The sequence below is a fragment of the Castor canadensis genome, chromosome 13 (assembly GCF_047511655.1).
Source record: "Castor canadensis chromosome 13, mCasCan1.hap1v2, whole genome shotgun sequence".
In the NCBI taxonomy this organism is placed as follows: Eukaryota; Metazoa; Chordata; class Mammalia; order Rodentia; family Castoridae; genus Castor; species Castor canadensis.
The window spans coordinates 72,635,750-72,662,631 of record NC_133398.1 but is presented as its reverse complement, the minus strand read 5'-3'; the positions used below and the strand labels follow the sequence as shown (position 1 = coordinate 72,662,631).

Here is a 26,882-nt window from a genome sequence, read left to right as displayed (position 1 = left end):
TGAAACGTGAGCGGGGAAGGTTTGGAGTGGTGCTCGGACCGGGTGGCCCCCGCGAAGATGCGCGGCCACTGCTTCCCTGCCTCCCGGCTGTTACCCTTTTAAATGTCAGCGCTGGGGGCTGTAGGGGGTAGCACGAGGCAGCGGAACGGAACAGTCGGATTGGCCGCACGCCTCGGTTCTAGACGCACCTCTCCACCGAAAAGCCCTTCTGACTGGCAGGGGGAGAAAGTAAACAGAGTTGAATCACTCTCCCCAATGGCCAATTGGAGGGGGTTTGGATTGTGACGTGATGGGATTCTGCGAAATTGTTACTGAGCAAGAGAATGCCGGAACGGTGCGGACCGGCAGAAGCAGGGGCTTAGAAGCCGTCAGTGGAGTAGGGGAAAAGTGTCTCTTAGACTCGGCGCTCCTTCCGGCCCTGGCCACCCGCGTCGGGGTGGTCATCTAAATGTCCTGGGGCTTTGGCTCGACGGAGAGGCGGCCGAGGGCGTGTACCTCTCTTGCAGTTTCCTCTCCCAGCGCCTCGGGGGCGTTTTCAGTCGAATAAACTTGCGACCGCCACGTGTGGCATCTTTCCAAGGGAGCCGGCTCGGAGGGCAGAGCAGGGAGCGCCCGTCGGGGGATCGCGCCCGGCGCGGGGCAGGGCGGCGGCGAGAGCGGCGGCGCGGCGGAGCCGGGCGGTGGATGCTGCGTGCGGAGGCGCTGCCGGTTACGTAAAGATGAGGGGCTGAGGTCGCCTTGGCGCTCCTGCGAGTCGGAAGCGCCCGCGCCCCCGCCCCCTTGGCCGCGCCGAGCCGCGCCGCGCTAGTCGTCCGAGGCCAGGGCAGGGCGAGCCGAACCTTCCGCAGCCACAGCCAAGTTTGGCCGCGTCGCCGGGAACTGCTGTCGCCCGCACCATGTCCGCGGCCGCCTACATGGACTTCGTGGCTGCCCAGTGTCTGGTGTCCATCTCGAACCGCGCTGCGGTGCCGGAGCATGGGGTCGCTCCGGACGCCGAGCGGCTGCGACTACCTGAGCGAGAGGTGACCAAGGAGCATGGTGACCCGGGGGACACCTGGAAGGATTACTGTACGCTGGTCACCATCGCCAAGAGCTTGTTGGACCTGAACAAGTACCGACCCATCCAGACCCCCTCGGTGTGCAGCGACAGTCTGGAGAGTCCCGATGAGGATATGGGATCCGACAGCGACGTGACCACCGAATCTGGGTCGAGTCCTTCCCACAGCCCGGAGGAGAGACCGGATTCTGGCAGCGCGCCCAGCCCGCTCTCCCTCCTCCACCCTGGAGTGGCTGCGAAGGGGAAACACGCCTCCGAAAAGAGGCACAAGTGCCCCTACAGTGGCTGTGGGAAAGTCTATGGAAAATCCTCCCATCTCAAAGCCCATTACAGAGTGCATACAGGTTAGCGGCGTCGCCTCTCCCCGCGCTCTGGGGTTATTAACCTTTGGCGGGGCAGCGCTCAGGACACCGCACTCGGCGTACAGGGGGCAGACCTTTTGGATAAGATGCTCTTTCTAACTCTTTCGCTCTGTTCTTAATTGTCCCCAACCTTTAGAAGCCTCGGGGAGCCTTAAACCTGCCGGCAGAGTGAGTGCGCTGCGTGGGCTCGGAGGGGAGTGGGGGGCCGCCCCTCCCCAGAGCCGCCCCGCCCCCGGGGCGCCGCACTGTTGGGGACGCCCCACCTGGGAAGATGCTAGCGGCAGGGAATCGGATGGCGTATCTTTTATTTCCCTCCTTTGTGGGGTTGCAGCGAAGTGGTAGGAAGCTGGGAGGGGAGCGGCACACTTGTCCACGGGAGCCTTTTAGGGATGACTAAGGACTCATTTCCCTGGATGCCGGCTACTTTTCAGGGTTTGCCAAGGTGGTTTTAAATTTGGCCAAGAGTCCCTTGAGAGGTTTAAAATAACACTGCTTCAGGCATCAGGGGAGTTTGATAAAGAAATAATTGGTGGGTTAACTTTAGGAACATTAGGAAGGCAATGATGGAAAGTTCAGACCTGACTTTTTCCTACGTGACTTAGCACCCTCGACCCCTACTACGTAGAGTGGTTAGGGTGGAGGTGTGGTCCTTGCCTTGCAGGAGATCAAGGCCCCTCAACGAATGTAGGGTGCTTCTGAAGGCTGCTGTGGCTCCAAGGGAGGCCAAGTTGCAGAGCTGGAGCAGGGATGTTGCTGGAAAGATATATGCTGTGTAAAATAGGCTTCGGGAACTTTCTGGGGACCTTGGTCAGCCAGCTATGTGGCTCTAGTTTATATGCACAGAGAAAGTTGGAAAGTGCTCACATGTGGACGTGCTGCCTGACCATCTTTAGAAATGTTCTTGTGTAACTGCTGTTCTGATAAGGTACCAGGAGCCTGGTCCTCTCCCAATGGTGCCTTTTCCCTGTGTCCTGTGACACCCATGCTTAAGAGGGTTGTTGGAGTTACTTGGAAAGGGACATCGTTTTTTGATGTAATGGTCTGATGTTTTGAAGAAAAGATCCTGGACCTTTGGTCTCAGTGGTACTCAGTTGGGAGTTTTCTGTTTTATTTTGCTTTTAAAAACAAAGGCCATGTAACTGTCTCTCATTTTTTATTTCCTTTGGAAAGTGATTCTTGTGGAGGTACCTGCTGACACCGAAATAAATGTGAATTTCCTCCGTGGTTAATGCAAAATCAGGTTCTGTTTGGGATCAGCATCTAGCTTGCCATATAAAACAGCACCTTTTAAAGTGTATCTGTGGGTTGAGGAAAGGCATGTGCCCACATTGGGGCATGTGACCTTCAGCGAGAACTGGGGGTGAAGTAGAGGTATATTAACAGAGGGTGTTACTCACCAACAGCTGTTGGGCGGGCCTGGCCATGTCAGCCATGTTCCCAGAGTTCAGTTGTTCCTGTCCACACACACACTGCCACCTTGAGCAAAGGCATTTTCTCCTTCAGGGATCTGCCCAGCAGTGCAGCTGGGGAGGCCTGCAGTGCCTGGGTGAGCTACCAGGTCTGTCTGAGTCAGGAGTGGGGTTTCCAGGGTTGTGGGCCTTGCAGCTGAGTGCTCTTCTGGGGCATTTATAGAAATGGCTGCTTATGTGTGTGTGCATGCGTGCTGCTCTTCTCCATAAGGCAAGTCGGCTCAGCTATTTCACAAAAACCTTTTTTACACAGTCCAGAGTGGGAAGAGAAGTGAAATAAATGTTCATTCCATTTTAAATGCTACACTCATTCTTTTGAAACTAGTGCTATGGTGATTGCAGATGCCTTTTTATGATTTGGTTTTTTTGGGGGGTGGGGAGGGAGAGGGATCTCTATCATACCAGTATAAGGTTGGACAGAACCCCCAGCCTCTAAATTTAGCCAGAAGCACATTTGTGCCAGAAGAGGGATGGGCTGAGGATATTCTTAAGTGAGACTTGTAGAAGGTTTCATGTATTTGAAGTTTCAGATAATAGCTTTAAGTTAGATCTACTTTTGGGTGGGGTAAGGAACTTCCCGATTTTTTTTTTCTCTGCTGGTTTTTAAATCCAGAAGGTAGACAGAGATAGCATTTGGAATGTCTGTATTCTGTGAAGATCTTAAGAGCTAAAATCCCTGCCACACCCCCGTGCTCAGCACCACTCAACAGTTCCCTTGAGAATCACTCCTGCTTGCTCACTTCCTTATAGATCCTCATACAGCTGCCACTTCCAGAGAACAACAGTCTTAGAAGCTGAAGCATTTCGACACATTTTCATTTCAGTCAAGGGCAGCTCCTCCTATAGTGTCCTGAGATTACAGTGTCCTGAGGAAAGACGTAGTTGAGGCCAAATGAGCTGGGTTCTGATTTGTCCTGTTTTCTAGTGGTAAAGACCCTAAGCAACTTACTTTAATTGGGAGTTTGCAGACTGGAGGTCTGTTGCAGAATTTTCCATGTTGGCATGGCCGACATAGGGTTTATAAAATTTTCATTAGTTACAAATATGTAAAACTCAGGATTTTGGCACAAGTCCAGATCTCTGACTTCTCTGGAAAAAATCAGAAAATCTGGCTGTACTGGGCCTGAATTCCTGCTTAGCAACAGTTGGTTTGTACTGCTTACTCATTAGATAGGGCAGTACCTCTTGTTTAATTAATTAATTTAGGGTTTTGGAGACAGGTTGGCCCGGTTTTCGAGATTCTCCTACCTCACCCCTCAAGTGCTGGAGTTACCCACCTGTGCCACTGTGCCCAGTTTTCGTGCCTCTATTTTAATCATTTACTTGGCCTCAAGTTTGCAAATTTGACTTTGAGCCTATGTTTCTTCATCCACAAGGCTAAGCTCATGGGTACCTCAAGTGACTGCTTGTTTTGCCTTATTCTATTCATGCATTTTTCTGGGCTGCTTAGACTGGCAGAAAGAACCCACCTAGCCTCCATGGAGGAAGCTATTCTCCAGTACTAGGAACAGATTCTGTGACTCCTCTAAGAATGTCTGTTACTTGCTGACTTTAACTGAGGTGGAAAAGTTGGCTAATATAGGTTCCTCTGTGCTCTTGCAGTCTTCTCCCTAGCCTTGGCACCAACTATTTGGCTAAGAAGAATCTAGTGTTATCAGAGTTGGTAGAAGAACACATCTCTGGGGGTGGGGGTGTAGCTCAGTGGCAGAGCAAGTGGGCACCAAAAACCAAACCAAACAAAACCCCAGCTCCATTATCTGGGAGGCAAGAATTGGATCCAGAGTTAGGTCTTGCTTTGGCCTTGGACTAAGTGGCCTTCGCCACCCATGAAGCAGTGCCAACCAGTCCTTGTCACTTTCTCCTTTCTTCCTGAGTGGAATGGAGGCCCTGTTCCTAGTCTTTAAGGAGGTAGGCTCTGTGCCATTCTTTCCTGAGGGCTCCTCAAAGTGCTGTGGAGTGGTATTTCATACCTGTTGTGCTTCCCTTGAATCCAGGGAGGGTGGCCCCACACCTCTCCAACCCATGCCACATCGGAAATCTCTCCTAGAGAAGGAGGGTTGTGGCAGCTCTTGTTCTTTCTCCTGGAGGGGGAAGGACCAGTTGCCATTCTCTCATTTCTTGCTTGTCCCTACCTATCTGCCCTAGCAGTGACAAAGTAGGGGTTACCTCAGAAGCTTCTCCAAGGCTGGCAGGATCATTGCTTCATAGCAGAAAGTGCAAGCAGAGTAAAATTACAGAGTATACTCATCGCTTCCCTTGATTTTTCCTCTCAAAGCTTTTGTGGGTGGTGGAAAGGAAAGGGTGGGGCATGAGTGGGGTTCCTAGTGAGGGAGGAAGGCATCAGAGTGTCCTCTGGGTGGCACACTCCATTACCTTTAGACACAAAGATGGAACCTGAGGGAGATGAATTCTTGGCCTCTGAACCTAGGGGTCAATTTACATTCCTGTCTCAGTTGCTGAGGCTTATCCTAAGAAACCAGTCATTCTGCAAAGACTGTGGGAAATTCCCAAATTGAACTTCCCAGGAGAAACATCAGATGACATTGGGGATGTGGCTGACAGTGGTCTTTCCTAATAAGTTCATTGAGAGGAAAAGTGGGCGGATGATTTCCTAGTACTGAGTCTCAGGAGCTCCTAAGACGGCTGGTCTGCACTGGTTGAAACCCGCTTTCTAGCCCACCAGTTTGATTTCTGAATGCCTTGTGATCATTAGTGTTCTTGGTTTAAAACAACACACACACACACACACACACACACACAGAGCTTTGCTGTGCTTGTTAGTCTTGACTTCAAGATCTTCTGGATTTTTCTTTTCCCCCCCACCTCTTGACTGTGCTAGGCTTGGGGAAAAAACTTGCAGTTTACTATGCCTTCCCTGCTGGAAACTTCCCCACAGCCACCCTCCCACCCTTCCCTAATGTTTCTCCAGCAAGCCCAGCGCCCACTGAACAGTGTAAATTAATGCCTAGTAATTGGTACAAAGGCACTTTCTGTTTCTATGCAACACACTCAAAAAGGAAAGGCAAAAAGAAGGTGGGGTGAGGGGGAAGACCCACTGATGATTAAAAAAGGGAAAAATGAGATCCTCAGTCAGTGGTCTTGGAGAATCCTGGCTCTGAGTCCGACCCACCTTTTGTTGGAAGTTAGTCACAGGCCTAGGCCTACCTTGGAGCAGTTAGTGGTAGCACTTGTCAATATCAAATAAAGAACTTGGAGGTTGGAAGCAACCTTGAGAGGTCATCTCATCCATGAATTTGTCTATAAAAAGCTGGTGCCCACCCTCTTGGAAAGATGGGGATTGTTCCAAGTAAGCACTTGGGGGGATATGGGAGGTTTGAAAGCATACTGCCAGGACTCAAAAGTTACCTGTCTGCTGTGACTAGCATGTGACATTGGGCCTATTTCCTCAGTAGCACAGTGGGATTCAGGCACCCCAAAGGGGTTTTCAACTGAAAATGCCAAGGCCTCTAGCTTCCAGCAGGGTTCTGTGGGTGCCCAGGAGTTCTCCCTTCATTGTGCATTCTGCCCCCATGCTCTCCTGGGGATGGCAATCTGGTTAACTTTTTTTTTTTTTTAACCTGCACTTAAAAAGCTGCTTCATGGAATTAACCAAGCAAAAGGGCAGAGGTGGAGTTGGCCTTGGCTTTTGCCCTCACCGGGCAGAGCTGAGGGAGGTTCCTGCTCCTCCCTTCCTGGAATCCTGAAACTCTAATACCTTTTGGTGCATTAGGCCAAGAGGAAACAAGTGTCTGGTCGTGGCCTCAAGCAGTCCCCTCAGCAAATAATAGGACTGACTGAACTATTCCGGAGAGTGAAATTCATTTTTGTGTGAGGTCTTCCTGGACATTGGTTTCCGTGTGTGCCTGACACCAGTGTTGTGACTCTGTGCCTGCAGGCTGCCCTTTCATCCCAGTTTCTCACCAGATTACTAGAGTCTGCGATCCTGAGATGGGATGTGAGAATCCCATCTCTGAAATCTAAAGGGTCTAGACCTGCAAAAACCTTAGCTCTCCAGACATTTTGTTTTTATCTATTTAGTTAGTTAGTTTTTAAATTTTTTTGTTTGTATTATATTTGTTACATTTTTAATTTTTTTATTTGTTTGGTGCTGGGGATGGAACCCCAGGCCTCATTTAAGGCTAAGCAAATGCTCTATCTCTGAGCTACCCGCCAGCCCTTGAATTTATTTTTTAATGAAATTGAGAATGATCACAAATTTGAACAGGAGAACAGAATGTAATCCCTGACTGACCAGAGTGAGCCTTTTGAAAAAGTGAGGATATTATTTAAATAGATTAAGGAGAAGGGAGCTTGAGCCATACAAAATTAATGACCAGATTTTGAAAGGCAAGCAGTGGTGTTTGGTGTTCAATAAAGTTTGAACATTTTTTTGGAGCTGAGGCCCATCCTGAATGCCTTTGGAAAGACAGGACTTGAACCAAAGTGAGAACCAATGGGTAGGCAAGGGACAAACCCCAAAGACTGACTGAGGGTGGTAGCCATGTTTAAACTGAAAGGATTCTTAAAATCTTTGTAGCGTGATAGAGGGTGGGAGGGAGGCTTCCGTATCTCTCCCTTCCAGAGAGTCAGCTCTGCTAAGACAGCAGTCAGAGGAGAGTAAGGCCTGACCTGCTTGTTACTGACCCCAGGGGACCAGTCCACCCCAAGGGATTTGAATGTGCAGAGGCAGTAGTGGAGTGATTAGAGCACAGGCTTTCAGTTCTGCAGACAGGGGTTTGAATCCTGCCTCCATCACTCTAATTACAAGATCTCAGGCAACACTTAATCTGTCTGCGTCTCAGTTTTCTCATCTGTAAAATGGAGCTTAGTAATTATATATTCATCAAGTTGTTATGAAGCTTAATTCAATGAAGTATTTAAAGCATTTGACATACTATCCCTGTGTGCTGAGTATTATTACAACTAAAATTAAATAATTTATACTTATGGTCCAGAAGCCTTTGAGATTCTTAGAATTTTTGCTTAGAATTCCAGATGAATCAAGCAGCATCTCATTCATTGAAATAACATTTACTGAATGTTACAGGCAAAAAGCTGTTCTGAATGCTGATAAGCATGGAGAATTTTGTGAATAATAGTAATAATAATAATGTCAAGCAGTCTTATGTGTTAGGCTCACCAAGCTCAGTGGTTTACCTAAGGGTCACATTTAAACTCACAGCAATCCTATGAGATAGAAAGGTTAGATCACTCTCATTTAATCAGAGAAAGCACACTAGTTAGTTAACCTAGGCCAAGGTTACACTGGAATTTCCCTAGCATGTTGGTGTGTGTGTGTGTGTGTGTGTGTGTGTGTGTGTGTGTGTGGTAGGGCTGAGGTTTGAACTCAGGGCTTCACACTTGCAAAGCAGGTGCTCTACTGCTTGAGCCATGACTTCAGCCCATTTTGGGGCTGATTTATTTTGGAGATGGAGTCTCTGGAACTATTTCCTTGGGCTGGCCTTGAACTTTGATCCTCCTAAGTAGCTAGGATTTCAGACGTGAGCCACTAACACCCAGCTCCTAGCTTGTTTTTATGTGTTTGGAGTTAATGTATGAATGGTTGCTGACCTGGGCCCTTTGGGTTTCTACCAGTGGAAAGGAACTCTGCTTCTTTCTTTCTCTTTCTTTCTTTCTTTCTTTCTTTCTTTCTTTCTTTCTTTCTTTCTTTCTTTCTTTCTTTCTTTCTTTCTTTTCCTTCCTTCCTTCCTTCCCTCCCTCCCTCCCTCTCTCCTTCCTTCCTTCCTTCCTTCCTTCCTTCCTTCCTTCCTTCCTTCCTTCCTTTCTTCTCTCTTTCTCTCTCTACCTCTCCCACCCCTTCCCTCCCTTCCTTTCTTTCTTTCTTCCCCACTCCCGTAGCACTGGGGTTTGAATTCAGGTCCTGGCACTTGCTAGGCAGGCACTCTGGCACTTGAGCCACACACCCAACCCCTTTTGCCTTAGAGGAAAATACATGATACATGAAGTCAGCCTGGGGCTGACTTCAGATTTCCATCCCCCTTACCTCTGCCTCCTGGGTAACTGGAACTACAGGCATGAGCCACTGTGGCCAGAGACCCTGTGTTTTTCATGACTGTCTTGTATGTGGCCCCAAAGCCGCCCATCTTCAGCTGTCCATCTTGTGTTTTTCTAACTCTAAGGCTGTTTTCATGAACCTTGATTAGAAGAGTCAGCAGAAATCTTGGACTCTGACCATTTCTACTCTGTATTTCCCATAATTACCCAGAAACGTCTTCAGTCCAAACCCAGTTTTGGATCCACAGTTGTATTAGGACTCTTGGTTGCAAGCAACAGAATCCAAACTTGAACTGACTTAATAAAAATAGAACTTTATTGGTTTGAGCTACAGACACACCTGGGATAGCTCCAGTTACAGGTATCTCTGAGTGCAGGTGCTCAGTGTCTGCTCGCTCTGTGGCTCAGCCTTGTTCTTGTATGCTCTAGCCTCCTTCATAGGCAGGCTTTCTGAATGGTGCTAAGATGACTCCAACACCGCCAGACTCCCCTGCCAATTCAGCAGGCTACATAGAAAGACAATTTCCCATTCCTAATGATTTCAGCAAAAGTCCCAGGCTTTAAGCTCCATGACTGAGCCCAAGCCACAGTTCTCCCTCCTCAGTGAAATTAATCACTGTGGCATGATTGGGTCACATCCAACCTCTTGGGTCTAGAGGTGTGGGGTCACTGCCTGGAGTTCCATGGCCTCAGAGTAGAGAAGGAGTGGTTGCAGAAAGAAATTCAGGGTGTGCTATTTATTATGTAGAAGAGGGTACAAATGCCAGATAGGCAAATCTAACACCTGTGCCCTCTATCAGCCCAATTAGACCTGCAGGATGGATGTTCCAAAGAACAGTTTGACAAAATGGGTGACAAAACAATATGACAACATTTTTTTTTCTCCAGTCTCTGGAGTTCACCCTAAAAGATGGACTACATGTCAGTGGGCAGAAGGGTCTTTGTAGAGAGCAGATTATTTTAACATATATTACAAATGCTCAGCCGTATACCTACAGGCCATCTGAGCAGGTGATGTAGAAACTCAGACCAATGGCTCACATGGAACAAATTTAACAGCAGCAGTGAGATCTTCAGAGCCGTTCACTTGGTCTGAGCTCCAGACTGACCATTTTGATGCTCAGAGAAAGGAATCATGCTTACATGAGCATTTATTGCCCTGTGTGCTGATAGGTAAATGTGGAATCTGTGTGAAGAGCTGTTTCTCTTGCGGTTCCTACTGAGATTCAGAAGTCTGTTCTGTGTTTTAATGAAAATAAGCAGAATGAAGCTGGGCATGGTGGCACATGCCTGTTAGCTCAACATTCTGGAGGTTGAGGCAAGATGATCAAGGGCAGTCTGGGCTGCATAAAAAGATCCTGTCTCCAGAAAAATTCGCTTTTGTGTTGCATACCATACCTCTGTCTAGCCCCTGCCAGAAGGTGAGCTTGTTCCCTTAACCTGAGTCATTTCTCCCTGATACCCTGTGCTCCCAATTTCAAAATACAGCTCAGGAAGGCTGCATTCCACTGAGATATCAGGGAATGCTAAGTTCGGGGTCAGGGACTCCTTCATGATTTTTGGACAGCTCAGATGGCGCTTCATGTCTTTGGTGATGGACATGAAGCTGCCGGAATTGGTGTTCACTGCATTCAAGGAATGGAGGTGTTAAAGCTGATTCACGGAGGCCCGTGTGGCATGTCAGTAGGATTTGTGGTCATCACAGTTGTGCCCTGGTACCAGCAATGGAGCCCAGAGGGGAAAGCTGCATACACTTGACAGAATAGCATTGCTTGTCATTATGAATGACTTCCCGGGCCCACACCCTAGCTGGCAAATGAGGCTCCAGTCTCCATTCGTGCCATTGGAGAAAAACTTTATTTTGACAATTCAGGGACTCTTAGTCACATTTTTTTTTTTTGGTGGTGGTACCAGGTTTTGAAGTCAGGGCCTCATTCTTGCTAGGTAGGCTCTCTACCACTTAAACCACACCTCCAACTCCATCTCAGTCACTTCTTGATTATTCTCTCTTCTTGGGTAAAAGTTCACAAAATCAAGGTTCTTGCTCTGATTTGGGGTCCTTTGCCTTTCTCTGGAGTATGATCTCATGTTTGGAGGATAAGGAGATCGCCTATCATTCTGGCTCATGCACGGGCTGTCCAGGTAGTATGTCATCCTTCGACTTTGGCACTGGTTTGTCACTCACCTGCTTGTGTCCCCTTCCTTGCACACTGACATCCTTCTGCACAGTGACTCCAGGTGTTGGATCCTGGGTGCTGCAACCCAGTCCTCTTCCAGTGACTTTCTCTCAACAGCAGGGTTTGGGGCTCAGGAGGAACGCACAGTCCGTTTCTCTACCCCACATTTGGAAGGGAGGAAATCTTCTGGGCATGCACTGCACAATCCCTTCTCACCCACAGCTGTCAACTCCTCAGGTACCATTGTGTGGGGGAGCCTTCCTTAGTACAAGCTCTAGGTATGATGTAGAGAAAGCAGAGCATGGTGATCTTTCCTGGGAAATTCCTAAGCCTGTCTCTAAGAGGGGAGTGAAGAGCTCTGGGTACTTCCTTAAGACCCCCACATCTCCACACATACTTCTGTACCTCCTGGGGCTAGGTCCTGACAAACCCATTGTAAGTTGACAATATCAGAGAACATAGGATGTACATCTAACCTACCAAACTTCAAAACTCAGCAGGCCAGCAACAAATGTCTTAATCTGCATCTAACCTTCTCAAGCCAATGTATAGGAAGAAGGGTCAAGGAGTGAGGGAATTAGACAAAAAAACACACTGTAAAATTTCTCTCAAGTCTAAGACTTGGCTCTTTTTTTTCACATCTTATCTCCTTTTGAGCACAAAACTGAAGGAGGCATTTAAATACCATTTTTAATCTGGTCACACATTATTGTGTGAGGTGTCCTTGGGAAAAACTCCAGCCCCCGGAGTTGCCTTCTGAGCACAACAGGTTTGAATTCAATGGTCATAAAAATCACCCCAAGTACAAAGGTTAAAAGAATCTATGTTTTCGAGGTAGATCAGCCATTAAGCACTTATATCTTGTTCAGTGTTTAGTGCCTAGTGGTTTATTTATTATTTATTGTTCCCACAAATGACTGGACAGAGGCAGGAGTACTGCTGACCTGGGAATCAGCTAATCTGGGCTGGGCCTGGTCATCCAGGGGCTGGCTCCCTGCTGTGGTGACCTTTGGAGGATGACTAAGATCTCACTCTAAATTCTGTGTCTTTGACTTAAATGTTGTCTCTTATCAAGTATACCAAGATGCAGCCCATCACTGTGTTAAAAATATCTGTGTAGGGCCCACATTTCACTCTGCACTGCTTTCAGAGTTGGTGAGATAGGGGCCACAGAAATGAGACATTAAGACCTAGCTCTTGCTGGGTTGACAACCTGAAGTGTCAATCTCATGTCCACCTTCTTTCACTAGAGGTCCACCAGGATAGGTGGTCAGAACTTTCTTACAGGCCCATTGAGGTTGGGGTCATGCAAGCTCTGTGCAGATAGATTTGCTACCTAGACAGTAAAGGGCCTGAGTGAGGAAGTGCTGTGTACAGAGGTCACACACACTCACTTCCCATTTCACAGTACAGTGGGGCACAGGCTGGTTCCCCTTCCACAGCTACACACAGGGACCAGGCAGTAAAGTCACACATCCAAGCTCTACAGTGACTGGGCTGAATCAACAAACTTAAAAGGAATCCAAATCACAAAGATTCAGTGAGGGGTCAGGAGCAAATGGTAATGGGATGGAAGGCGCTCAGGCAGGATCAAGCGTCTGTACTCATTGAGAACATCTGCAGATGTAGCAACACTGATGAATGGGAGGCTTTTGATTTCTTGATCTATTTGTGATGCTGGGAATCGAACCCAGAGCCTGGCACATGCTAGGCAAGCATTTTACTACAGAGCTCTATCCCCAGCCCCTGATTTCTTGATTTGTGAACCCAGTGCTGGTAGAAACGATTTATGCAGAGAATGCAGAATTCTCTGTACCCGGGATGGCCTGTGTACCTCTTCTGTCACAGGTATTGGTGGTTCTGCACATTGAGGGAAATGGAAAATGGAATAAAAACAACCGGTCACATTTTGTACCTGCAAGTCATGCTGCTTTCTGGTGGGGAGAGATGCCAAATGGTAATGGACAACAGGGTGCCTGGCCCTGGGCAGCCTGTGCGGGCTGCGTGCCCCAGCAGCTGCTGCCTGGTGCAGCCTTTCTACAACTCTGATCTTTGCACCAATTCAGGATCTCACTCCTCTAGCCTGTTCCTAGCAAGATCAGGCCTTTGAGCAACCATGCCCCAACTATGTGTAATTCCAGCTTGGAAGGAAGCTTCCTGTCTGTTCTTCTAAGCGCCATTTCCCCTTCATATGGCAAAAGTGGGAGAGGAGGTGTAGGAGGAGTGAGAAAACAGATGCATGTTCAGAAAGTTTCTCACTTTCTAACAATTTGTTTGTGTAGGAGACAGAATGGCCCTTCTCCTTTCTTGGCTCTTGAACACCCTGAGTGTCCCAATTATTTCCCAACAGAAAGCAAATCACATACAGTCCTGACCTCGTGGAATACATTCTTCTTGTTGCTTTGTTTTGAGACATGGTTTCACTGTGTAGCCCAAGCTGGCTGTGAACTTGAAATCTTTCCACCTCAGCCTCCTGAGTGCTTGGATTACAGGAGTGTACCACCACATCTGGCTCTTTAAAAAAAAAACACATGAAAATAGCTTTTAAAAAGCATTTTCTCATTATAAAAGAAATTTGTACTCACTTTTAAAAATCAGAAAATATAGGGGGGAAATTACAGAAAGAAGTTACTCTTTATCCCCTCAGTAGTAGCCACTATTCATGTTTCATATATATTCTTCTAGGATTTTTTCTCTCCATAGTGCTCACACACAGATACAGCAGATCACACATCTTTCCATTTCATGAAATATCAATCTGATACCTTTTTAATAGGTGCATACTCTTCCACTGTATTATCCCCTAAAATGTGTTAAATCAGCTTTCTTTTGTGGGCACTTGGGTCATTATGAACTTTTAGTTCTTATAACCAATACTGGTATCCCTGTATATCTTCATGTCATTATCTAATTATTACCAAAAATTATTCCAGGAGAATATTAGCAGATAACTGTGGACCAATTATGAATTCCACCATGTCTGTGAGTGGCCATTTCCTCACACCTCCACCAATGGTAGGTGGAAACAGATTTTTTGTCATTTTCTCCAGCCTCACAGATATTTCATTTTTTTTTTTGGTTTTTTGGTTTATTTTTTGATGGGACTGGGTTTAAATTCAGGACTTCATGCTTTCAAGGCAGGCGCTCTACCACTTGAGCTACATGTCCAGTTCATTTTGCTCTGGTTATTCTGGAAATGGGGTCTTGAGAACTATTTGCCCTGGCTTCAATCTTCCTCCCAATCTCAGTCTCCCAAGTAGCTAGAATTGTAGGTGTGAGCCCCAGCACCCAGCTTCATTAGTGTTTTAATTCACATGTTTTGATTACTTGAGAGATTAAATATGTTTTATACATTTATTCCTTGATCATTAATATTTTTATCTTATAAATTATGTATTTGCATCCTTCCCCATTTTTATTAAACTGGTCTAATCCATTTTGATTCACAAATGTCATTTTTATATTATAGACTTTACTCATGTCATATGCTGTAAATTTCTTTTATCAATTATTATCTTTATATCATTATATTTTATCTTATCTTACTTTATGTTATAATATTTTAGTTATATTTTTCCCATGTAGAAATTTAACATTTTTTATGTATTCAAAACTATCCTTCAAATAGAATTTTGGTTTTGTTTTCATGTGTTGAAAGTCTCCATTCCAGGATTCAAAAATATTTTCCTTTACTTTTATGGGTGTTTTTTGTTTGTTTGTTTGTTTGTTTGTTTTTTGTTTTGCAATACTGGGATTTTGAACTCAGGCCCAGGCAGGCACTCTAACTTGAACCATGCCCCCAGCCCTGCTTCTTTTTTTCCATTTACATTTAAGTGAAAAGTATAGAGTAGGGGGTCCACATTTAATTTTTTTTTCCTGATGGCTTTTTTTTTTGCTCCACTGATTTGCAAACTCCCATTTACCATAAACTAAATCCTTGTAGATTCTCAGGTATATTTTCAGCTCTACTCTGCATCACCAATTTGTCTTTTCCTTGGCTGCTATCTCAGAATCTTAATTATTACAGCTTTAATAATACGTTTTAATGACTACTATTACAAGTGCTCACTTGTTATTTGTTCTTTTGGAAAATTTTCTTGGCAAGTTGGGCATGCTTATTCTTCCAGATGAACTTCAGAAATACTTCTGTGAAGTTCATGAAAAAGAAATTCTTATGGTGTGTGTTAACTTTATAGATGAGTTCGTACAGAGTTTTCATATTGGCACCACTGAGTCTTAACCACCAAGAGCACAGGAAATGTTCCGTGTATTTATTGTCTGTTACATCAGGGTTTTCTTCTTGCAGGTCTGACACTTTCATTGTTAGGCTTTATCCTGAATGGTTGTAATTAGCATATAAGAAAACTATTGTTCTTTTATATATTGATAACTAATATTTTATATATTAATAACTATTAATTTTATATATGAATGTACTTTTAATTTACATGAGATTTTCCACATATAAAGATATGCCAAGCACAAAGAAATCTTATTTCATAAACTTCCTCCTTCCCATCATTTAGTTATTTAATTACTATTACTACTGGAGTTTTGAGCTCAGAGCCTCACACTTGCTAGGCAGGTGTTCTACCACTTGAGCCACTCCAGACATTTTTTATGTCAGGTATTTTTGAGATAGGGTCTTACAAACTCTTTGCCCAAGCTGGCCTTGAACCACTATCCTCCTGATCTCTGCCTCCCAAGTAGCTAGAATTATAGGCCTGAGCACTGGTGCCTGGCTATTGTTATTTTTTATTAGCATATACTAGTTGTAAGGGAGGACACATTGTGACATTTACCTATGTGTCACAGACATTTACAATATGTCTGAATTAAATTCACCCTCCACCATTCTCCTTCATCCTGTCTCCCCCCATTTACTTCTTATTTTATTATCTAATTGCACTCACTATCATTTTCTGAGCAATGTTCAGTTGTAATAATGAGGGGTGGGTGTCTGTTCATGCTTTGACCTTGACTTTTTAAGTTTTAGCAAGTATTTCTTCTAGTATAACAGGATAAAGTATAGGCAAAGGGAGGGGGGAGAGAAAGAGAGAAACATTTCCTGTCCCCCGCACAGGAAATGGGAGCAAAGTCTCCAAGGAGGCAGAACCGAAGCCAAAGGCCTCACGGACCTCAGGCTAGGACCTCAGTGGCAGCCTGTGTGAACTCAGGGAGACAAAGGGCTGAGCACATCCAGTGAGAAAGCCCTGCACTGCTAAGCACCCAGTCCCCTTTCTCCTATAGGGAGAATTCAGCTCCATTCTTTGCTTGAGCTTCCCTTGACATCAACTGTGTTAATCTGTTTTCTGTCACTGTGACAAACAAAATACCTGCGATAAACTTAAGGGAGGAAAGTTTCATTTTGGCTCTTGGTTTCAGAGTTTTCAGTCCATGGCCAGGTTGCTTTGGGCCTGTGGCAGCATGGTATATCAGGGCAGAAGTGTAGGGAGGAAGAGGCAGCTCACCTTATGGCAGCCAGGAAGCAGAGAGAGAGAGAGAGAGAGAGAAAGGGAAAGGGATGAGGTTCCCAATATCCTCTTCAAGGGCACGCTCCCATCATCTACTTCTTCTGCTAGGCCCCACCTGCTGAAGGTTCCACCACCTTCCAAGAGTGCCATCAGCTGGGGACCAAGCCTTCAACACATAGACCTTTGAGAGACATTTAAGAGCCAAATCGTAACATCAGCTAATCACCAGGAGAGATGAAGTCCCCTCTCAGAAGCAGTGAGTTCTTTCCGTGCCAGGCAGACGTGCCCATTAGCCAGCAGGCGCACCCTACCCCTCTCAGACCACTGTAGGCCCAGGAGAATTCTAGAGGCCTGAGCCATTTCTGTAGAGAATGTGTTTTACACATTTTGTGCAGAGCTCAGTAACTTTTTTGATCAAGTTTATTTTCTCTTCTGAACTGAGTGTTGTCAAGAGGTGCTTAGCTTGTTGCTGAAAAGGGCAGGGAGTGGTATATATAATGAGAACTCAGGAACTTGGGCTGTTAACAGCTCTGCTCCAGGATGGCAGGGTTTATTGTGTCATTGCCTCTGGGTGTGTTTTCCTGTGAAGGCCAGAAATAAAGCACTGGCACGGTCCGTTTCTCCCCCCAGGAGGGTGGTAACTATCATTAATACTAAAGACAGACTTAAAGGGCCTCAAATTGATAGTTGGCTTTGCCATACAATGTGTTTGGTATAAAGGCTGATTGGTCCCCTTTGGACCTTAGCACTGAGCCAAAAGAGAAAAAGAATCTGATTTGGCTTCCCCCCTGGACTGTGGGATGAAGGTCAAGTCGCAGCCTCAAGGGCCTCTCTTCCTCCTCACATATCACCTTTGTTCCCATTCTTTCTGTTTCTTTCTTTTTCAGTTCTGCTTCTTTCTGCATGTGATTTTCCTGATCCATATTGTCTCAGGTGTAAACCACGTATTATTTTCTTGATCTTTCTTTTCTTTTTTCTCCTCCCTCCCTCCCTCCCCCCCCCCTCGTCCCTCCCTTCCTTCCCCCCTCCCTCCCATTATGTGTCTGTCATTAACATTCTGGGATGTGTCCCATAGTGTGTTGTATGCCAGTCCCAAGAGGCTGGAAGATTTTTCAAGGAGGAACAAGTTGTAGGTTCCCAAGCAGAATCCAGCCGGCACACACACCACTAGCCATGTCTGTGTTTTATAAATGTGTTGGATTTTATGCCTTTCAGGGGAAAACCCTCTTCAGTTGACCAAGGCTTCCACCACCACCATTTTATTGTGCATCTGTCTCCTTAGCACATTTTAATTACAATCTCTGGTGAACACCAAGTAGGAGTTCAGATCTTCTAGTTGAGATCTTTCTGTAAAGGCTAGATAGTAAATATTTCCAGTTTCGAGGGCCACACAGTCTCTATCCCAACTGCTTACACTGCCACGGCAGAAAAAGAACACCCATGATAGAAGGTGTCCAATAAAACTTTATTTATGAACATGAAAATCTTAATTTCATGTAACTTTCTCCTACCACAAGATATTCTTTTGATTTTACAACCATTCAGTCTTGGCTCACAATAGGCCACATTGGCCAGTGGGGTATTGTTTGCTAACCTCAGGTTTAGATAACTGTCCAAAAGCTCCTAATGCTTTTCCAAAGGATTCCAGAAGAATCAAAATGATCCTAGGGATTTTATACCAGCAACTCACTTCCCAGCAAATCTTGGTTACATGCTTAGAAACCGTTAGCTAAATGAATCTAGCAAAGGCTGATCATTTTTGGTAGAATTGGGGTTGGAACTCAGGGCTTTGTGCCACACCTCCAGTCTATTTTGCTCTATTTTTGGAGATAGGGGTCTTTGGAACTATTTTTCTGGGCTGGCCTTGAACTTTGATCCTCCAAATCTCAGCTTCCCAAGTAGCTAGGATTGTAGGCATGAGTCACAAGGACCTGGTTTGTTCTTGATTTTCCCTGTGAGTGTCCTTCTCTTCTCTCTGAAGCACTTCAGGGGTAAGGACATCAGGTCAATGACAGCATCTGGATTACAAGCAATGAAAACAATCACAAAATGACTAGCTCTAAACTAGATTGAGAGCAAGTTCAATAGGAGCGAACCCTGATTACACTTGAAATTCTATGTATGTTAAGTTGTAAGCATGAAAATGTAATGTTCTCTACTTCATGACTCTTTCCCACTGATACTTTTTTAGGGGGGTAGTATAAGGGTTTGAACTGAGGGCCTCATGCTTGCTGGGCAGGTGCTCTATCCCCAGCCCTTTTTCGCATAAGTTATTTTTCAGACTGGATCTTGTGTTTATATCTGGGGCCAGCCTCAGATTACAATCCTCTTTCCTCTACCTCCCTAGTAGCTGTGATGATAGGAGGCATGAGCCAACACGCTTACTTATTTGTTGAGATGGGGGTCTCACAGCTTTTTGTCCAACCTGAACTCAAATTGAGATTCTTCTGATGTCTGCCTCCTGAGTAACTGGGATTACAGGTGTGAGCCACTGTGCCCTGCCCTCACTATGACATCTATAAAACCTTCCTAACGGAGAGGAAATGCCTTATTCCTCTACAATCCTCCACAGCAGAGTACTCCTCTGGCCCATTTTCCCACAGTGGACACAGACCTCCTCAAATAAATTAACCCCTTCCTGTCATGACTCAGTCAAAAGACAAAAGTACATGTGCTAAACCACATGACCACACCTCCAAGAAAACCACTTCTGATGGGTTTTTGTCCTAATAGGCATTGAAAAAACACTGGGCATTTTTTCCTTTATTTACTTATTTATGTTTTTTGGTGGGGAGAGTGATTGTGGTGGAAGGCAAGGCAGGGTCTCCCTTTGAAGTCCAGGCTGGTCTTGAACTCATGTCCCTGCTGCCTCAACCTCCCAGGTGCTGAGATTACAGCCATACACTCCCATGACTGCCCTTCTCATCATCTCTCTTTCTTCCACATCATAAAGCAGTAGAGAGAGAAAGCTCTAAGAGGAAGTTGAGGAGTTGTTTTTCTGTAGTTTACTCTATGAATTTTCTATACCTTCATTATATTTTTTCTCACTATATTTTAAATATAGCATGTTTAGAACATTTCCCATAGATGTTTTGTGGGGTTAAAGACTTTGTGCAATCTAATTCCAGTATAGCCCAGAAGTTTCTCAGTAATCTAGTAACTTCTGAGCAATATGAATGACCTGGAGGATGTACAGACTAAGTACACACACACACACACACGCACACGCACACGCACACGCACATGCACATGCATGCACAGTCAGCCCTTTGTATCCATGGGTTCCACACAAGTGGATCCAATCAACTGCAAGTCAAAAATATTAAAAAAAGACTGAGTTTTATACTAAATACAAACAGACTTTCCTTGTCATTATTTAGTGAACACTGTAGTGCTGTTTAGATAGCATTACATTGTATTAGGTTTAATAAGCCCAGAGATCATTTAAAGAAGGACTTGGGTTATATGCCATATGCTACACCATTTTACATAAGAGACTTGAGCATCCTAAGATTTTGGTATCCGTATGAGGCGCAGTCCTGGATCCCCAGTCCCCATGGGTACTGAGGGATGACTGTATTACATAAGCTTGAGCATTGACTAAATGCTGCTTGGCAGCATGAGTAAGACAAAAGTCCTATGTGACATTTTCCTGGCCCAAAGAAGGGCTGTGACAATATGGATTTCACCTTTTGCTCAAAGGTCTGCCAAAGTGGATTTAAATGCTGTTTATCCATCACAAGTTGCTAAAGTCTAGTTTTCATCTCCATGTCTGCTGGATTTTTAGGGAAACCTGGCTGTTGCTTCTTTTTGGCCCACTACAGGAGTGTGTTCCTGCTCCGTCACGGCTGGAGCAGGATCCAGCAGTCACCCACCTGGGGCAGGGTTCAGCAGTCATTGGTTTGCTTTTCAGTAAGGATTTGTACCTAAGCCTGCAGGTGGAAATAGCCTGGTGTGGATTCGTTTTGCCACATTGGGTTTCCCACAAGAACAAGTAGGTTGTAGTGTTAGACCTGTGCCCTGCTTAGAGAACGGCAAATGCAGTCACCTATAGAGCATCACAAAGGCGATAGAGTTGGTTGGTTTTGTTCTCTTTTACCGTCATTTCTGCATCTCATCAGAATAGGTTAAGAGAGTTGGTGGGGAGGGGGACGGGGAATAATTTTTGGCTGACTCAGATGCACCGTGCTGGACAGCTCCCAGCCTCTGCAGCTTCTCCCTGGCTTCCAGGAAGGCTGGGACAGGAGTGAGAAAACATTCACTCCTTACACCTTCCAGAGGCGTGTCTGGAGAGTTCTGTGCAATCCTGTGTCTTAGGAAGCAGCTGCTTTTGGCTGTGCTTGGAAAGGTGTGAAGAGTAGGCAGGCAGCTCCATGGCAGGGTGGCAACAGACACAGGAGCAAAGAAGGTTCTCATCCTAACCAGCTTGCTCTGGTTTTTTGCTTATACATGCCCTTTCCAAGCTAGGACACAGGCCCTCTCCTTTTGTCAACCTCGGTCGGGAGTGACACTCTTTGCTGGCTTGAGCATATCTTGCAGAGAGGGCTTACCTGCATTCTAAGTAGGACACAGAGACAATAGCATGACTTCAAAAAAGAAATCAGAGTGAGGAGAGACATGGAAAGAGTGGCAAGTTCTCACCACCCACCAGAGGCAGGAGAGCCAAGTGCATAGGAACACAAGGCTTGGCATCAGCTACATAGGGTCAGTCCCTCGCTCTGCTTTTTTTCTTTTTTTGACAGGGTCTCACTATATATCCCCCAAGCTGGCCTTGATGGTCCTCCTGCCTCAGCCTCCCACATGCCAGGATTACAGGCATGTGCCACCACTTCTGGCTCATGGCACTGCTTTCCTATTGTGTGATCCTGAGCAAACTGTCTACCTTCCACCTCTCCATCTTCTCATCTGAAAGCAGAGTGACATGGGCGGGTCCTGTGAGAATCCAGCGATAACATATGGGAGTCCCCTGATTCTTTGTCTGCTTTTATTAGACTACTTCTTTTTACTCATGGTAGTTCTCTGAAGAAGAACATGGAAGAAATTGGGATTGTTCAGCCTGAAGAAAGGATCAGAGAAAAGGACTTGAGAGTTATCCTGAGATGTATGACATGGCAGAGAGAACACTTATTTTTCATGTTCTGACACTGTGACTCAGAATATGGGCCCTTGCAGGCAGGCAGATTTCACCCCAATGAGAGTCTGCAGCAGTGCTGCTCAAGCACAACCACGTGGTCTCACCTGGTGCCCGGCTCCCGTTGCCAGGCTTCTGCTGACAGGTGCTGGGTGGCCGCAGCACTGGGGAGCTTGAGAGAAATGCTGTTGCTGGTGCCTCATTCTCTTCCATCTCTGTGATGCCAGGAATTTTATCAAAGGGCTTCGTCTCTGGACTCCTGAGGGAACTCAGGGAAAAAAAAAAAAAAAACCAGAAGGAATTTCTGAGGGATCTGTGAAGTGCTGAGTTCCAAGCTCATTTGCTGAGAAGAGAAGGTGGCTCTCAGCAGTTTCCTCCTTGTATTAGTTAGCGAAGGCTGCTGCAACAGAGAACCACAGACTGTGGCTTAAACAACAGAAATGTATGGTCTCAACAGTTCTGGAGGCTGGAAGTTCAAGATCAAGGTGCCAGCAGTATTGGTTCCTGCTGAGGCCTCTCTCCCTGTGGATGGTGGCCCTCTCCCTGTGTCTTCACACAGGTCTCCCAGTCATCACATGTCTGTGTCCTAATGTCTTAGAAGGACACCAGTCATTGGATGAAGGCCCCACCCCAATGACCTCATTCAATCTTTTCTCATTTTTTGCTAGATGCTTTATTACATTATTTATTTTTATTATTAACATATAATAGTTGTACAGGGAAATACAGTGTGATATTTACATATGTGCTTACAATATATCTTACTTAGATTTACCCCCTCTATCTCATTCCTACCCTCCCTGCTTCTTAGAACAATTTCAACAGGTTTCATTCTTCTGTTTTCCCATAACTAAGACCCATTCCTCAGTATCCTCTGGGCATTGGTTCCAGGACCTCCCTCAGATACCCAAATCCTCAGATGCAAAGTCCTGCTTGTAAAATGCAAATATTTCCATGTAACTCTTCCACTTTAAATCATCTCTGGATTGCTTGCAGCACTTAATACAGAGTAAACGCTATGTAAATAGTTACATATAGTTGTTACATATAGCTGTGGATAATAATAAGAGAAAAGTCAGCACAAGTTCAGTACAGAGACATTTTTCATTTCAGAATATTCTCCATCCACAATTGGGGTCTACCTACACAACAGTGCAGAACAACATTCTGAGGTGGGGGGGCGGGGTTAGGACTTTGGGGCCCATAATATTCATAGCAAGGAATTTGTGCTCTGAGTGGTAGGGATTGTCACCTGTGCCCGCCTTCAGGGGTTGTTGATGCATTCTTCACAGCATCCTGTCTTGATTCCCTTCTCTTAGGTGAACGGCCCTTTCCCTGCACGTGGCCAGACTGCCTTAAAAAGTTCTCGCGCTCAGACGAGCTGACCCGCCACTACCGGACCCACACCGGGGAAAAGCAGTTCCGCTGTCCGCTGTGCGAGAAGCGCTTCATGAGGAGCGACCACCTCACCAAGCATGCCCGGCGTCACACCGAGTTCCACCCCAGCATGATCAAGCGATCGAAAAAGGCACTGGCTAACCCTTTGTGAGGTGCTACCACCCACGGCATCCAGGGAGGGATGGCCCCCCGAAGGACAAAACTACTCCCAGGAAACAGACAGACAGACACGTGGATACCCAGCCCCAGCAGAGGCGTGCTGACAGTGGGAGGTCACTGCTCTTTGGTCAATATTCTAATTTTCCTCTCCCTGCATTGTTTTTGAAAAAGCACACGGTAGCCTGAGATCAAAGTCAACACTTGATCCCCTTTAGAGAGGCAACTCTCTGACTGCTAGAGGGAAGGCAAATGCTTTTTTGTTTTGTTTTGTTTTGTTTTTTCACTTTTACTTTTTGGGGGGAAGGGGGAGGGGAGGGGAGGGGACAAGGCCAAGACTGGGGTAGAATTTTCAAGATTCACACTGGTGTACATATGTCTGACTGGGTGAGTTGACCTGTGGTGTCACACAGAAATTCTGGGCCCTTTATGCTTGCTGTCTCTCAGAATTGTTTTCTTACTTTTTAATGTAATGAGAAGTGTGCTTCAGTTTAGCAAATCCACTCTCTGATTGAATCACGGTTAACTTTTGAGATTTAAAGAAACAAACAACTCCATAGCACAGCTGTCTTTATGCAAGCAAGAGCACATCTATTCCAGCATGAGCCGTCATCTAAAGACTTGAAAACAAACAAACAAAAAAGTTACTTATAGTCAATGGGTAAGCAGAGTCTGGATCTATACTAACCAAGACAAACCTTGTAAAGGTTATCCTAAGTCCGGAACTTGTAAACCTTGCTTTGTATGAATTGTACTTTTTGGACATAAAGCTGCACTTTTATTTTCTAATGCAGAGGATGAATAAGTTAAATACATGCTTTAAGGGTAGAAGCAGATATTCTGTTTGGCACAACGTTATAATCTGCTTATTTTATCAGTATACACGTTTCCCTAAGAAATCACAGCAGATTGTGAGCGCAGAATACACACAAGGCATACTGAAGGAGAAGGAGGGTAGCATTTTCACAAGTCCAAAAAAGAGCAAACAATTTTAACTCTAGTAACTTGTCCAAATTTTCCTGTCCTTTCAGTTAGCACCGTCTTATTATATCATCATGCCCCTGAGAGAGACAGAGAAAGAGCTTCCACCTCCCTGGTGTTACTTGAATGGGTGTAACAGTCACCAGGCCTGGAAATGCCTAATTTTTTTTGGAGGGGGTGAGGAATGTTGGTCTCCTTCCCATGTACCTATAAAACTCCCACTCTCAGGTGCAAGAGTTATGTCAAAAGAAAGGGAGCTGAACTATGAAAAGAAAAATATACCCCTGGAAGCACTAAGTGTCAAGGGAAAATACCACGATGATTTCAGAGGTGACTGCCAATTAGTTCCTTTTGGTGAATGTAGGCAAAACGAATCATGCATGAGTGAAATCCGATCACCGTACCTTTCCATCAGTAGCCTCGCCACTGTAGATCTCATCTCTAGGTGTCTACAAGGCCTATACCACTGCATTCATACTACACCACTTACCGAAAACTTCATTTCGGCCTTTACATGGCCAGAAAAATGAACTGAGTTTTCATAGTTAAAACAGCAACAAAAAGCAAACCTCAGATGAGGGGAGTCAGCAGTGATCATGGGGAAAATGTTTACATTTATTTTTCTTCAGAAATAACGCTTTCTGGCGATTTTATCTGATACATATTTTCAAACAGGGAGCTATGGTGCACTCTAGTTTCTCCATGTGCTACAAAACGTGTTGTGTAAACACAGGGCGCCCACCTGTAGGTGAGCTTGGTGTTTCACCTGACCCACGCTCATTTCTGATTCAGCATCGTTGAGGGGGGGGCTCCTGCAGTGGGCATGGGTCACAGCTGACTCCAACTTCCAGTACAATAGCCATCACTAGCACGGTGTTTTTTGTTTAATCAGCGTAGCCGTATCAGTAGTTCTATCAAGAGAACTGCTTTTAACATTAGGACTGGGAGCAGTCCATGGGCTAAAAAGGAAAGTGTTTTCTCATGAGAAAACATGTCAGGAAGAATAAAGAACACTTTCTACCTCTGTTTCAGACTTTTGAAACGCTTATTTTAAACCAAATTTTAATTTCTGTGTCCAAAATAAGTTTCAAGGACATCTGTTCTTCCATACGAAATAGGTTGGGCTGCCTATTTCTTACTGAGCTCACGGAAAGGCTCTGCTTAGGGTACTCTGCACGCTGCCTTTTAGTAAGTGAGGAGTTTGGGGTTGCCTAGCAACTGGCTAACTTGGAAAAACTCAGCTTTCCCTCGCAGAAAGAAACAAGGAAAACAAAGTCAAGTCAGTGAAAGACAATCTTTATCGTTTCAGGAGTAAGTCTAAATGTGGCTTTTGTCAAGCACTTAGATGGATATAAAATGCAGCAACTTGTTTAAAAAAAATGCACAATTCCCAAAAAAGTTGCTACTTGCCTTTTCAAGTTGTTGACAGACACACATTTGATATTCTCTTATATGTTATAGTAACATAACGTATAAACAAGGCTTTTTATTCTTTGTGATAAATCCTGTTTTACAACATCACAAAACAGGAACCAGCATTCAAATTAGATTTACTATATCAAGATGTGGTTCAAATAGGACTACTAGAGTTTGTTGAACACTAAAACTACAAAACAATTACTTTTTATATTAAAAAGACCATGGATTTAACTTATGAAAATCCAAATGCAGGATAGTAATTTTTGTTTACTTTTTTAACCAAACTGAATTTTTGAAAGACTATTGCAGGCGTTTAAAAGGAAAGAGAAGCTGTTTTATCTAATACTGTAAGTAGTTGTCATTTATGGAAAATTTAATAGTTTTAGAGTTAAGAGATCTCCTCTTCTTGGTTGGGGAAGAAGAAGCCCTTGGTCGTTGTGGAATGGTGCCCTGGCTTTAAGCTCCACATCATGCTTATTTTGAGAATTCGATTTGGTAGTTACAATTACAGAAAACAATCAGTTTGTCAGTTTCCAGATAGATTTAGCACAGTACCCGTCACCCTGGGTAGATCAAGATGCTCTTTCACAATGGATGGATGGTCTGTAACACTGTAAGATACTGATCTTTACAACTGTTTAATCGGTTTTATTTTTGTACAGTATTAGTGACCTAAGTTATTTTGCTGCCCCATTTTTGTAAATCAAATGAAACTATAAGAGGATTCTGACAGTAGGTATTTTGTACATATGTATATATGTTGTCCAAATAAAATAATAAATGATAAAGACTGAATTGTTCCAGACATTATGTGTTGTAAAAGGAACACATTTCATCATAAGAGAAGTGGCTTTGTTAATCTGGGCTCACGGGATTGTAGGATGAATGCAAAGCTAATTTTACCCTGTACCTTTCAACACGTGCCGTGTTTGTATGAACTTGTATTTACTTGTCACAAACCTTCAAAGGGGTTATGTGGAAGGTAGGCCACTTGAAACTACGGTGGTATGCTGGAGATAAAAAAGCATTTTGAGATAAATCACTTAAAGAGGTTTTTAAAGCTAGGTGAAGGTCTACTGGGGACAGGTCAGAGAGAGTGTTAAAGACTCAGATGGACTTCTTGCTATGACACACACAAGAGTACCCAAATCAAGGTTTCCAGAGCAGGACAGTAAAAACATACCAAGAAAAGATGAGCAGCAGTATTTGGGTGTGTATTCTGATTTGTGTAATTAGACTAGCT

The 26,882-nt window shown here is 44.9% G+C and overlaps 1 protein-coding gene across 1 annotated transcript; it reads left to right on the top strand.

The window, feature by feature from the left end:
- The first annotated feature begins 749 nt into the window (after positions 1-749).
- Positions 750-26,429, top strand: Klf9 (KLF transcription factor 9). The gene is made up of 2 exons (XM_020182251.2): positions 750-1,401; positions 23,005-26,429. Exons 1-2 carry the CDS (start codon positions 897-899, stop codon positions 23,232-23,234), a joined length of 735 nt encoding a protein of 244 aa, XP_020037840.1. The 5' UTR covers positions 750-896; the 3' UTR covers positions 23,235-26,429.
- The last annotated feature ends 453 nt before the right edge of the window (positions 26,430-26,882 follow it).